Source organism: Euleptes europaea, chromosome 10, assembly GCF_029931775.1.
Source record: "Euleptes europaea isolate rEulEur1 chromosome 10, rEulEur1.hap1, whole genome shotgun sequence".
Classification (NCBI taxonomy): Eukaryota; Metazoa; Chordata; class Lepidosauria; order Squamata; family Sphaerodactylidae; genus Euleptes; species Euleptes europaea.
In genome coordinates, this window is record NC_079321.1 from 20,465,749 (window position 1) to 20,480,922 (window position 15,174).

Sequence of the window (15,174 nt, forward strand, 5' to 3'; positions counted from 1 at the left end):
TGGACAAGCTTTGTACATGCTCATCCATTTACTACAGTTGCACAGTGCCTACTGGTGCTACTTCTAGTTCACTCCACTGAATATACAATACAAGCTCATTGTTTCTAAGTTTTTAGATGTACAAGAACAACTATACAAGAGACGAGGCCTCTGTACCACTGTGACCTTAATATGGCTCCTTTTTAGTCCACCCCATGGTTTACAATACTGAAACCAATTCTGCGTCTATTTATTTCGATGACAATGATTCCAGGGAAACACAGATTGGCTCTTCAGTGTGTAAACATGGCTCTTAAAAAATAAAATGATATTTAGAGCTGACAAACGCATTTCAGACAAGCTGGGGGGAAAGCCAAGAGACCAAAGCATTGCATTTTAAGCATGATGAACAGATGCAATTAATTCCCCAGCGCATGACCTCTAGCGACAGAATTCTCTAGTGTTCTTGTAAAGCTGCCACTACACAATGTAATTAGATGACCATGGATACAAAAATCTGAATGAACAGACAACCCAGCTTAATGCCTTCAAAACTCTACTTATCTGCATAATACCTCCCATATCATCCCATTTGCAAGGGAATGTTAGCTCAATGGAATACCGTTTTTCATTCTGCACCGAAGGATGGAAAAGCAATACCAGAGGTTAGATGCAAAGGGCAGCAAGGAGAACATCCATTATTTGGCCTTCTGGTCACAATTCGTAACCCTCATATAAGAGGTCAATGTTTACAGAAAACAAGAGGTGCATGAAAAACTGTGGAAAACGTTTTTGCTATCCGAGACAGCAGTTTTGTACAGCTTCAGTGTAGGAAAGTCAGATGTGTATTTTGTGTATTTTTATGCAAATGCCTTTCATAATTTACACTTAAAGTTCACTGTTACTGGGTCTATACTACAGGGGCATTAATTACATTGTTGCAATAGGATTTGTTCCTGGATACATACAACGAAATTAGTTAAATGAAGCTGAGAACTTAATTAAGACAGTCATTAGTACACAGGGTGAAACAAATCTGATGAATTATCAATGAACCCTTCAAAATGGAATAATTAAAATATAGTATAAGGTTTATTTAAGATAAGGGTATATAGGAATAATACATTCTGGAAAACAAAGCAGAAAGGTGATAAATAAACAACTGGAAAATTGGCATTGTGTGCAGGAAGAATTTAATTCTATTGAATAGAACTGCTAAGAAATAGATAAACAAGTGCACACAATGAAATAGTTATTTATTTTAAATGGCAACGAACAAAAAAGAGAAATCAAAATCAGAAAATGAAATACACTATGTAGTAACAGCAGAATAGATTACAATGATTTCCCCCAGAGAACTTAAATAAAAATGGAATAAATCAAAAAGCAAAGAAAATTCCCCACCTATACATGGCCCCACTGTGCAGATTTTTTGATCTACACTCTGAAGTCATGCTCAGAATTAGATATAAAGATGCATTGTTTTTAGTTTGTGAGCCGTCTCAAGCAGGTCTCAGGAAAAGTGGAATGTATATTTACTAAATAAATATGCAAGACCCTCAACATCAATGAATGGTGCTGGATCAGAACCTCATTGTTTTGGAGGTCTTCACCTCTCTGTGCTTTTTTGGTGGGTATAAAACAGCTGCGAAACTCAAAAAAATGGGATTAAAAAGTGAAAAACACACACAGTCCCCTTTAGGGAACGGGCATGCTCGCTGAACACAAAGAAAATGCAAGCTATAAGCAAAGAATAAAACAAACCTAATGGCTATTCTGCTTACCAAGGCATGAGTCGGCCAATTTTGGTCCATTTGCTTTTGCTAATGAAAAAGCCAGCAACGGGATCTGCAAGCGCTCCACAGGCTTTCCCGACAAATAGCACCAGAGAGGCATGAAATGGAGTGACCTGAAAGACCAAAGAGCACAGCCCGCTTTACACATCGCTTCTGTGACAACACAATTAAACAGCACACAATCACTTCCAATGAACCAGATTTCGGGTGCATTAAAATATGGCAAGGAATGTTGTTATTGTGAATTACGGGTAGGTGTGTTTTTTTTAATCGGCGAGCTGATTCTAGGCTATATTTTTTTGCTCATTTGTTCCTGTTTGACAACCTTTAATACCTACCAGGATGTGTTGTTGCGTACGTATTTATTTAAACTTATTTCTATTCTTTTCTTAAAATACAATCAAGGCAGTTTTCAAATGGATACCTCCCTGCTATTCCATCATGTTACGTGAACAGCAAATTAGAAATATGTTTGCAGTCAACTTTGAGGCACAGAGCTCCATAAACTAGGTCCCCATGGAGAACTTTCTGGCGGTCTGTGAAACAACAACAAAAATGGGAGGATAATTGAAGCCTTTCTAGAAAAGAGAGAGCAACAAATGTAGAATTAAAACCCAGATCGTTCTACATTCTCACGCAGCTTTAAGTAATGAGTAGGCATGGCTACTTTTTGCACACAGTCTTGTCGCTAAAATAATACTTGTCAAGAAACTATTATTCAAGGCTCTGTTTCACCAATTATTTGACAGGAAAATATAGCTCAGCTAAAGTGCTGAAGAAATTTTTAATTCTGAAGCCTTTCAGGAAACCTCCCACGCCAACTACACAAACAGGGCAATCTGCAAAAGACAAGCAATCCAAAATGTTTAAAAATCCCTGCTACATAGTATTTGAGGACTTGATTCAGACATTCATCTCAGCAGCACCGTTACTTCCCACACCATTGTGGTAGGAAGTTATTGATCTCTGAAGAGGATTTAACAAATTCCCAAACACCTCCGCTCACAAGATACTTCACTTTCCTGTACTTTCACCACTTGTGAGCATACAAATATCCACTGTTGCCATCATGCAGTTTCACAGAAGGTATCCAAACTTATCCTTAATTTAAGCTGATGAAACCTATTTTTACACAAGGTAAGTAATAACAAGGGAGGAGATAATACACAAATGGGCACTGATGAACTGGGACCTCTTTGGAAGAGCTCAGCTGCTCTGGTTCTGAAGTCCCATTCTGCATAGAGCCAATAGAGGGTAAAATCAACTTATCTCACTCTAAGGGCCAAACTACATGTTACAATGTGCACGAGTCCTCCATAGGAACTCAGCTGTATTTTACCTGTGAGTTCCTTTTAAAAGCAATGTGGAGACCAATTCAGATCAAGACTGTGGCACAGGGAGCGGGGGGGGGGGGCTCCTGCCTTCCATCCTGCCCTGCAGTCCCAATCCAAATTGGGCCCTGCAGAGCTTTGAAACAGAGTTCCTACTGGGAACTCACAGCTGCAATATGGCTGCAAGTCCCTGTGGGGCCCCACATATGTTATAACTTGCTGTATAGCTGGAAAATATTTATTTAAGGAACAAAAGTGTAACCTGCATAATTTAGATATGAAAATACTATCCCAGTGGGTTAGTTTTGAATTTTAGTATCTTAGAGAAACGTTGTAAGCCTCCTATCTTCCCAATGTGCCAGAGATTCACACATTTTTGGATACTGCATCATTGTAACCATTCACCTCTGAGATTTCCCTGTCCACGTGGAGGCGGAGGAGGAGAAGGAGGAGAGTTGGTTTTTATATGCCCACTTTCTCTACCACTTAAGGAAGAATTAAAGTGGCTTACAATCACCTTCCCTTCCCCTTCCCACAACAGACATCCTGTGAGGTAGGTGGGGCTGAGAGAGTGTGTCTAGCCCAAGGTCACCGAGCTGGCTTCATGTGTAGGAGTGGGGAAACAAATCCAGTTCACCAGATTAGCCTCCGCCGCTCATGTGGAGGAGTGAGGAATCAAACCCGGTTCTCCTTGGAGCAGAACCTCTGCTCTAGTGGTTGATTCGATATAGCAGAAGATTAAATCCAGTTTATTTTCCTGCTGATTGATGCAGCAACTTTATACACTTGATTAAAATAGATTAAAATCGCATTGCCCACTAGAGGGAGCAAAACACATGCAGAACTTAAAAACACACACAGAAGGAACAGGAACTTTGAGACAAGGAAAAAGAATGCAGAAAAACTCTGTTTCTGGGATGGAAGAGGATAGAGCCTCCTTACATCACTAAAGCAATTATTGCATGGGGTGGGGTGGGTGGCAGGAGGATATCTCTGGGCCCAAATTCCTTCATTCCAATGATCATTTCAGAGATAGAAAGAAGATAGTTGGGCTTATTTCTTTTTGCTTCCTATGTGATCCTGGAGAGGAGTGGGCTCAGAGGAACCTAACCCCCTCCTCCTCTAACAATCAATTGGGGGGGATTAAAATACCCTTCGCCCTTCTTCCCACCCACCCCCACTTCAATGTGGTGTCGTGGTTAGAGAGTCAGACTAGGTTTGGAGAGGTCCAGGTTCAAAATCCCGTTATCACTGGGCAACCCTGGGCCAGTCCCTCTCTAACCTTCCTCACAGGGATGTTGTGAGTATACAAGGAGGGAGGACCATGCACACCACTCTGAGCAGCTTGGAAGAAAGGCAGAATAAAAATGTAGTAGTTAGACTGGTAAAAAAGGAGGGTTTATAATAACGTCTTCAAGTGTTTCCACAGCTTTTTAAAAAGATGTCTAAGAATAAAGAAAAATGTTTACAAGCCGAATTATCTGAACAGCCAGTAGAAAGACAAGAACTGGCAAAGATGTTGTTTTCTCAGTAGTGTCTGTAGCATGTTGAGGCAGTTACAAGTTACCTGAGCAATGTCTAAGAGATAGATCTGTAGGAAAAAGGCAGTGGCGCTGCTGGCAACTTGATTCGGAGCCCCTCCAATGGCATAGGACAGCTTGCTGCACACCGAGAGCTTGTCTTTAGGCCTGGGCTGGAAAAATAAGAGACAAAATCACGAGTGTGAACATTTTTCAATAATATATAGGGCAGGTTGAAGCACAAAAAATAGTAACTGCCCAATGTTTCAGAAAGCTATGGATATACACGACAACCCTTTCCTATGGTCCATCCATTATTGATGCAGCAGTCTGGCAATGAGGCTTCCATGTGATGGGTTTCCTCATATTTCCCCTGTCCTAGTTTAATGGCAGCCACCACCACCCCCGTACCATGGGAGGGGGCTTTTTAAAGTTTTTTTTAGTGGCAACTGACATGTTGATGTACTATTATATCTGTATACTGATATGTCAATTGGTGCTGGAAAATGCCATCAAGTCCCAGCAGATTTATGGCAACCCCTTAGGGTTTTCAAAGCAAGAGACTTACAGAGGTAGTTTGCCATGGCTTGCTTCTATATAGCAACTCTGTGATATATGGCAATGCCTGGTGGGGTTTTCTAGGCAAGAGATGTTCAGAGGTGGTTTGCCATTGCCTGCTTCTGTGTCACGACCCTGGTATTCCTTGGAGGTCTCCCTTCCAAATACTTCCCAGGGTCAACCCTGCTTAGCTTCTGAGATCAGATGAGATCAGTCTAGCTGGGGCTATCCAGGTTAGGGCATTTATTACAGCACTTAAATTCTGAAAATTTGTCTCAGCCCATTTGTTACTGGGGCTAGCTGGTGGGACAAGATTCCTCTCATTCTGAGGTCCCTTCAGTGGCTGCAAATTAGTTTCTGGGTCAAATTCAAGGAGCTAATACTTACATTTAAAGTCATTCTAGGAATGCCAGCCTCCACGAGGGACCTGGGAATTCCCCAGAATTACAGCTCATCATCAGACTACAGAGATTAGTTCCCCTAGATAGAAATGGATGCTTTGGAAGGTGAACTCTATGGCGTTGTACCCCACTTAGGTTCCTATCTTCCCCAGGCTCCATCCCCAAATCTCCAGGAGTTTCCCAACCTGGATCTGACTACCCTACCCCCCATCTCCCACCAGTGGCCAAGGGGGGACTTGGCAACCCTATGGCCTGGAGTGCACATATCTGACAGACCTCCTCTCCCTGCATGTTCCTATGCACAGCAGCTTAATTCTTCCTAGCAAGGTCTATTGTCAGTCCCCTGTTGTCTAAGTCTAAGCTGCATATTCTATGGTCTGGGCTTGGGCCACCCCATGTCTATGGAACAGCATCCTAGAAAAGGTCAGGGGGGCTGCGATCCTCCTGGCTTTCCAGCGAGGCTGTAAGACAGTTACTCCAGAGAGCATTCAGACATCCTGAGCCTGGGTAAAGGGGAAATACCCTCCTACTGGAGTACTAGGTGTTTTTAGATTGGTTTTTAATATGGTTTTTAATGTACTGAATGTTTGTTTTAATGTTTTCAACCAGTTGGTTTTTAAGGTTTTTGTACTGGATACATTGAATACATTTTTAATTCTCTCTAAACAAATTCGTTCTGCTGAGCCAAAAATAGTTTACAGGAAAACCAGGGTTTACAGAAAGACTACTACCTCATTCAGTCCACCTTAATAAGGGACAAATCTGAATTAATCGAGCCCCTCATTGAAAGAAATTTTGAAAACGATATTGTAAAATTAAACACATTAATAAGCAGTTAATGGTGGAGCAAGTGAGATGGTTTAGAAGCTTCTGGAAAGTCAACAAATTGCAGCTTTCTTGTCCATCCTGACACACACTTTTCAGTTTATAAAACAGAACAGCATTATTAATAATAATTATTAATGGCATTAATAAGAATATGCCAATAAAGGTTACAAGGTTCCAGGCAATAAGAAAAGCGGTGGTTCATAAAGCGATTGTTTGTTCAGGAATATTATATGTTTTATGTGTTTTATACTATCTGTTTTGCTTGATGTTTGGATTGTATTGTTCCTTTCTTAAATGCTGTAATAAATTTTATTATTAATTCTAGAAAAAAGAAAAGCATTCTTGGAACAAATGTAAAATGTTATATTTTCAGCTACAGAAATTAATGTTTTTAGTTGCTAGTTAAGCATGGTCTTTATCAGCAAGGACCAGGATCACACTGGCAGCAGTTTGAGGAGATTGGGAAGGAACTACAGAACGTGGGGCTCTCGAGATTAAATTCCCGGCTGCTGAGCTTATCACGGAGACAATGACGACCCAACAAGACGTAAAAATTTCCTTTTGGTATCTGCCTCAAGAAAACCTTTCCAGCTTGCAAAACAGACTTGCGTCCCTAGAGAAAGAAATTTTGGATTTTAAAATTTAATTTCAAATATCTTCTCCCCCCCTTCTCAGTTTTAACAAGCAAATAAGAACTGTCGTTTTCTGACAAAACCTCTGAAAACAGCCCAATGAGTAAGTATTAAACCGCTGCTGCATTCCTGACCTTTTCACGTTTAAGCTCCTTCAGGTTGTTCTGCATCTGCTCACTGAAATCAATGTAGCTTTGGGCATCCCCTTCAAACTCCGCTTTTCTTCACACGAGTATTTAATACACAAAATGGCTTACTTCTTGGAAAGTCAGCGTGGTACAGTGGTTAAGAGTGGTGGACTCTAATCTGGTGAACCGGGTTGGTTTCCCCACTCCTCCACATTAAGCCTGCAGGGTGACCTTGGGTCAGTCACAGTTCTCTCCGAACTCTCTCAGCCCCACCTACCTCACAAGGTGCCTGATGTGTGTGTGTGGGGGGGGTGATTGTAAGCCGCTTTGAGACTCCTTTCAGTAGAGAAAAGTGGGGTATAAAAACCAACTCTTCTTCTTCTAACCAGATACACATTGTGAGGATACTTGTGCACACTTTCCTACTTCAGCTGACATTTGTCCCTCACCATGGCATTGGAAGGCTTTTTCAGGCCTTTCTTCTTTAAAACGTAAACCTCTAACCCTTTTGCTGTGGCTATAAAGGGAAGACCCAGCATGGTGTAGTGGTTAAGAGTGGCGGACTCTAATCTGGAGAACCAGGTTTGATTCCCCACTCCTCCACATGAAGCCTGCCAGGTAACCTTGGGCCAGTCACAGTTCTCTCAGAACTCTCTCAGCCCACACAGAGGCAGGCGATGGCAAACCACCTCTGAACGTCTCTTGCCTTGAAAATCCTACAGGGTTGCCATAAATCAGCTGTGACTTCATGGCACTTTCCACCACCACATAAAGACTGAAAGGCTTATGAAAGCTGGAACTAGTAAATTGTGGCCGTACATCACTATAGTGTTATAAAATTGTAGTACTCTAGCTACCTGACCTAGATAGCTAGTCTGATCTTACCAGATCTTGGAAGCTAAGCAGGTTTGGCCCTGGTTAGTACTTAAATGGGAGACCACTGAGGAATACCAGGGTCGCTACGCAGAGGCAGACAATGACAAACCACCTCTGTAAGTCTCTTGCCTTGAAAATCCCAAGGTGTCGCCATAAGTCGGCTGCAATGGTACTTTCCTCCACCACCACTCTAGCTACAGAAATTTGCTTTAACCTCCCCTAACTCCCAATTGGATACCAAACTGGAGCAAAACCTCCGTGTGAGCAGCACTATTTGCACAGGTTACCTAAGATGTAGTAGATGTAATTTACTGCCACAAATTTATTACCTGGCACAAATTTATTACCTTTTAGTACTGACCGCACCTTAAAAACCCACAGTGGACCACAATGGAGGGAAATATTTCCAGAGGGGCAGCCATGTCTGTCTGTTCCTGTAAAAATATATAGGAGTCTTGCGGCTTCTTGAAAGTGAAAAATATTGTTGTTCCAGTATAACCTTCCACAGCTTAGAGTCCACCTCTTCAGATGAAACGGAAGCTGTGGCGTCTAGTCCACAAAAGCTTATACTGGAATAAAATGTTATTAGACATCAAGGTTCCACAAGACTCCTGTTTATAGTGGGAAATGTTCATTTTTGTTTCATTTCCCAAATGATCTTGAACCCAATGCTTAACACAGACTGACTGGTTGCAGCCGGCTAATGGCGAACCCGTAGGGTTTTAAAGGCAAGGGACGATTACAGATGGTTTGCCATTACCTGTCCTCTGCACTGGAACCCAGGTCCTCCTTGGTGGTCTCCAATCCAACCAGAGTCAGCCCAGTTATCTGGTGAGATCATGCTAGCATGGGCCATCCATGTCAGGGCACAGGCTGTTTACCACTTTATTATCACTCCCAAGCGAAGAAAGCACTCTCCCACTCTTGCAGCACACTTTTTATGTGCTTGACAGGGTGGCTAGCTATTCTGAGCACATAATGTGTGGAAGACATTTATTTTGGATTAATTCCAAGTAAGAGGTCATGATCTTGAGTTTCACACTAAGGGAGAGAAAGGTTAAGGTGCGGATGGGGTTTCAGAGGTATAAAAAAGTCAGACTGCAAAGGGAGACTCCAATGGCTGAATTGGGATTTCTGCGAAGTTTACACTACCCCACCCCAAACTGAACCGGGATTTAGGATTCTCGTCTTTATACTATTTTTACAAAACCTTTAACTCCCCACCCATCACAGGTGTTCAGCAAAACTAGTGAATGATCTTGGTAGTTTAAAACAAATTAGAGTTCAATGTAAGACTATTACATTATTCCAGTGCTTCCCGCATTTGATGGCCCCTTGACCCTTGCTGTGTTGTTTTCTTTAAAAATACTTCTTACATGCAACATATCGGCCTAGTGAGGAGTCACTGCTTTGGAAGCAAGTGAATAAACCTTCAATTTGTGACTGGAGAGAGAAATTATGGATGTATATGAGGATGGCTAAATTAACGGAATTCCTACATGGAAAAGATATGGAAGAATTTAAAAAAACTTGGGCAAAGGCCGTCACATATTGGGATAAACCGGCAAAAATGGACTTTACTACTTTAATTAGTGAGTTATAGAAACTCGTTTTAATACTTTTATATTTTATTGTTAATAGATATCTTTAAAACTGTTTAGACCCTTCTTCCGAAGCCGGGTGATGGGTCACTTTTTTAAGGTGGGTGGAGGGTCGAAGGGGTGTCTTTTTGAACGTTATAAATTTGTAACCGTGAATGTATTAATAAGTATATATAGATACTCTTTTGTATTTACTTTTTTAAAAAATTAATTTACTTTATATTATTATTATTATTTTATTTGTTGGTTTTGTTTTATGTTATAAAAATTAATAAAAAATTATTTAAGTTTTTTTTTTTTTTTAAAGGAGTCACTGCATTGCAGCTTGAAGAAGCGGCCTCAAGCCCTCGAAAGTTGACGCTGCCCTAAAACCTTGGCACAAGACCCCGCTTCGGTTTTGCAGCAGGACTCACCCCTCCCGCTGACCCCGCCGCGATCTCCTCGGGCAGGCGAGCGTCCCCCGCTCCTGCAGCGCCGACCATCTCCGAAGCCACAGCTGCCCGTCCAGCAATTCATCCCCGGGCTTTGCCAGATCTTGGGCGGGACCGACAAGTCATCTAGCAGCAGCAGCAGCAGCTGCTGTCCCTGCATTGGGTGCGGGGGTGCGGGGGTGCGGGGGTGCGGGGCGGGGCTAACGCAGCCAGCTCCCGCTGGTACCCCCCCAACCCCCCCCCCAAAAAAAACAGCAGCTCAGAAACTTCACGGCATCGTTCGGGAAGTTCAAATCCTGCCTCCTCCAGTGCGTTTCTTACCCTCCCGCAGCGCAAAGCACGAGGCGTCAAGCGGATCTCAGACTTTTACTCCTGGGAGGTTCTGCCTTGCCTTTGCTGTTGCCCAGGTGCGCGTTTCCCCCATTCGCATCCTCCACGCTTCACCCGGCCCCAAGGAGGCACTTCCAATCCGCTTTGAAGGTGACCTTTACTGGGGAAACCGGTAAAGCCCAATTGCAAACGGTCGTGAAGGGGCGCTGGAAGGGGATTGAAAGGCCACTGTTTGGGACGGGCGACAGTGCCCTAAAGAAGCCCCCGGGAAGTTTTGAGGATTCAGATGGGGGGAAAGGTGCGTCCAGGGAGGGGCAAACCCAAGGCGAAACCTCCCATGCACAAATGGCCAAAAATAAGACCCCGTGAAGAGTTTTGAGGATTCAGATGGGGGAAAGGTGCATCCAGAGAGGGGCAAACCCAAGGCGAAACCTCCCATGCATAAATGGCCAGAGAGCCTTTCCTAAGGAGGCTGAGAAACAGCAGCAGCAGCCCAAATGCTCTCCCCACGTCTTCCAAGCGAGCCGGTAGCCTATTTATACATTGCCTGTCTATACTGAACCATTTCTGTTTATTGCAGTTCCCAACAATCGCGCTTAAAACCGCTGCGAGTTTTTGCCATGCACGTTTGGGGTGGGGAGGGGAAGGGGGGGAGCAGTCTGAGCGTTAAACCCGCGCACAGAAACGGCCTCCAAAACCATTTCTGCATGGGAGGTTTTGCCTTGGGGTTGCCACTTTCCAGATGTACATTTCCCCCATCTTATTTTTAAGTTTTGAGGATTCAGATGGGGAAAAAGTGCATCTAAAGAGCGGCAAATCCAAGGCAAAACCTCCCGTGCATAAACGGCCCCCGATCCAGGGTCCCAACGGAGGCTGCTTGGAAACGTCCTTCGCGTTTGCAGTATTTCCAGGACAGGTTAGAGCAGACGATTCTCCTACGGGGCAGGGGCTGAGAATGGGATCGGAGCGACAGGGCGGGCTGCGGGCTTCATTCGTCTTTCTCCAGCCGCTGTTAGAGGGGTTACCGCACTTTGTATTCCCAGCGATGTATTACGAGTTTGAAAACGTTGTAAAAAAGCATCGCTGTAAAAGGGTTTTTGGATACCACGGCTTATAAATGGTTGGAAGACGTCTTCACAGCTAAAGGGGCCAAACAAAGTGCGAACAGTATTTTTTATAACGTTTCCAAACTCTTAATACATCAGTGGGAATACATAGAAAGTGCGAACAGTATTTTTTATAACGTTTCCAAACTCTTAATACATCACTGGGAATGCAAGTGCGGTAACAGCTAGAGAGAGGGGGGGATGCCGCTATCTTTGGGGTCCTGTTACCAGCTGCAGAATGAGGGGGGAAATGATAGATGGTGCCTAATAAAGGAGTTCCCAGCCTTTAACAAGGGGGCACTTTTGGAATCCTGAGAACACGTCAACGGGCGCCGTAACACACTGGCTTCCACTCAAGTAGGGCTGCGAACTCCAGGTTGGGAAATTCCTGGAGCTTTGGGGGTGGAACCTGTGGAGATGGGGGGTCTGGGGCGGGACCTCAGCATGGTATATGTAATGTATGCAGTTGGAAAGCGAGCCTCATGCGGAGCTTGGAGTTTTCCCCACCCTCCTGCACCTGTGTGCTCCCAATCTCGTCTGCCATGAGCCACTGAGGTACGCCCACTCCCAATACTATGCATCTTTCATTCTGTATAGCAGAAAGTGGAAGGCCCACAGTTGAGGGCAGCAATGGTGTATAATATAGTTGGCCTCCCTTTCCATTCTTTCTGCTTCCATCGCACTGAGTTTTAATTGGGGACCCCATTGCTTCTCCCTGGGCTCACCGTGGACCTGTGGGCCGAATAATAGGCACCAACTGGATTTTACCATTAGAATTTTATTGTTAGTATTTTATACTGTCACTGGAAAAGACAATTCACAGTGGGTAGCCGTCAAGTGGGTATCTGAAGAAGTGAGCTGTGGCTCACAAAAGCTCATACCCTGCCAGAAAATATTTTTGTTAGTCTTTAAGGTGCTACTGGACTCTTGCTCTTTTCTACTACTGGAAAAGACAGTCATGCTAGGAAAAGTTGAGGGCAGCAGGAAAAGAGGAAGACCCAACAAGAGATGGATTGACTCAATAAAGGAAGCCACTTTCATTCATAGGGTCACCATGAGTCAGAAGCGACTTGACTGCACTTAACACACATACACATTTTATATTGGAAATTTACATATGATTTGTATTGTGTTTGACTTGAGGTCAGCTGCTCTGAGCCTGGCTTCGGCTGAGAGTGGGATAGGAAAGGAAGAAAGGAAGTTCTTGTGCCTTTGGAGGATCAGTGATCTCAGCCATGCCACTCTGAAATGAATTCTTGAAATTCAGAAATCAGCAATGGATTCAAATAGTCATTCTCTATATCTTCTAGCCCTCTCTTAGGACCATCGTTTTCAAATAGTTGAGATGTACATGTATGCCCTCTGCTTTTCATTTCAGTATACCCCCCATTCATTCAGTATGCCCCCCAACAAAGGGAAAACAATCCTGAATCTCCTCCCTTTGCACATTTCCAAATATGTTTTCACATTTCAGAGCTATGTTCAAAAGAAAGATTCTCTTATAGTGGAGGCAGGGAAGAAATGGCAAAGGCACTCTGAAAAAACAGTGCTTTTAATAATATTTTTCTACAAATGTCAATAAATACAAATGTTGCTACAAACACAACCAACCCCCTTTTTGATATTGTGCCATGCCTTTCTGTTTCAGTATTGCCTTGAACACTGCTATAACAAAACCTTGTGTAAATTGTGCTTAAAATCATGAACAGTTTGGTGTTAACCATATCCCATTTAAAAAAAAAAAGACTGAAATGAGGCTAATACTTCTATCAGCAGAACAATCCCTCCCTCCAAACGTCAAATATCTGAAAGTCATGGCAGGCTTAAGGGCATCTTCTTGATTGCAGAGAAACATATTTTTGCTAACCATAGTCAGTGCAGTCTTCAGATGGGACCTGTGGTTAGAAATGAGCTTGGGGTCTGTTAGCTAAAACACGGGTGCAGGGGGAACACTAACCATAGTTATCTCCAGAACCAAAAGGAGGGAGGGGAGGCCTGCATGAGGAGGTACACAAAAGACCGGGAGGGGCATTTCCACTCACATCCTGAGCTCCATCATATCTTCTAGCCCTCTCTTAGGACCATAGTTTTCAAATACTTGAGATGTACATGTACGCCCTCTGCTTTTCATTTAAACGGAAAACGTTTCTATCTTTATCGTTTTCATGAGACTTGTTTTGATTTTGCTGTATGAGATAGTAAGGCACTGAATTCAAGCAAGTATTACACTGGCCAAACATGGGACAGATACTAGGCATGAGGTTTCACACACAGATGACGATAAGTGAGCTGGTTGTCTTAATAGTTTAAGTCAATGCACAGTTGCATAGAGATCTAGAGGACAGATGGGGAGGTACATGAATAAGACACTTCTCTGTCCATACGCATTTCATGTATAGCAATTTGTTTTCTCCAGGCTAATGGTCTTAAATACATTCGTTCTGCCATTAGAGCTATCAACTACCAACATTGTAAGTCTACAGGCTTTCAAAGCAGGAACCTGTACCTCAGCTCTGCGAACAGTTATTAATATGAACTTAACTTTGAGTTGCGTTGCCAATTTGGCGGTAAATAATAGCAACACCTACTGAATTCTTGAATACCTTGTCCCTAAGTATTATCACACAGAAACAGTTCCTATAAAATTAAAGGAGTTACACTTCCATATTGTTTAAAATACAGGCTGAGGCGCAGTCTGCTGAAACCAGCCGGACTTAATACACAGAAAATGTGGTCTGACATACATGTATGCTGCCATCTCTATTACAGGATTACATGGATACCTCTCCATGCAAACCAGGCTATATATGGACAGAGCATGCCGGAGCCATTTCATGATTATTACCTCACATCAAAAATAGCTGCTACCTGTTTCCATGTTCAGTCCTAGTCATCCCTAGGCTATCTGCACAATCCTGTGTACTCAGGTGTGTGGGCCAGTCATGTGATTCTAAACACCTTCCTACATCTATGGCATTGCTAAGAGAACTGCCCTAGTTTGATTTTTTGCTGGTGGTGCTACTATGCTTTGTACACGCAATCCTGAGCTGGTGCAGCAAATTCTGAAAACTGACTCAAAGTCTGCTTGAGATAAAACCAGTTTAGCAAATACAGGCTGGTACAAGCAGTCTGTGGAATGGCTGCATCCAAAGGTGGTTTTTCCGCGGAAGGAACGCATTTCCACCAGTAGAAATGAATGCTCCTGATTCCTCCCCCTCCCAATGAGGTCTACTGTGCTTCTCCAAATGCTGCTCCTGGGAGTCATGGGACCCCCAAAACACATGATAGGTGAATTGAAGGACTGTGATGGGGGGGGGGGAGGTTAAATCCGTGGAAATTGACCCTTCCTGTCCAGCTGGTGGAAAATGACCTTTGGATCCAACCCACAATTATTACATGAATATTCAAGAAAACATTCCCATCTTGTTCTTTCTGTATTTTAAAAAGCAAACCTTACTCATGTACAATAGCTTTCCCAATAGCAGGCACTTATTTTTGTTTTGTACATCTATAAAAAGAACCGACAATGGCAAGCAGTTTTAAGAAACACATATTTCCAGAACAATGGAAAGCCAAACACCAAGGTAACTGCTATTTTCTCGTTTCTGAAGCTATCTGAATAATTCTACATATTCTGTGCTTCATTAGTAGCCAAAT

At 43.1% G+C, this 15,174-nt stretch overlaps 1 protein-coding gene across 1 annotated transcript in view; it reads right to left on the reverse strand.

The window, feature by feature from the left end:
- MFSD2B (MFSD2 lysolipid transporter B, sphingolipid) overlaps window positions 1–10,132 on the reverse strand; it is a 38,707-nt gene extending 28,575 nt beyond the window's left edge. The window contains exons 1-3 of the mRNA XM_056856890.1: window positions 10,064–10,132; window positions 4,674–4,799; window positions 1,764–1,888 (exon numbers count right to left, since the gene is read on the reverse strand). Coding sequence (XP_056712868.1) covers window positions 1,764–1,888; window positions 4,674–4,799; window positions 10,064–10,132 — 320 coding nt within the window. The remainder of the gene's footprint in view (window positions 1–1,763; window positions 1,889–4,673; window positions 4,800–10,063) is intronic.
- Between the last annotated feature and the right edge of the window lie 5,042 nt (window positions 10,133–15,174).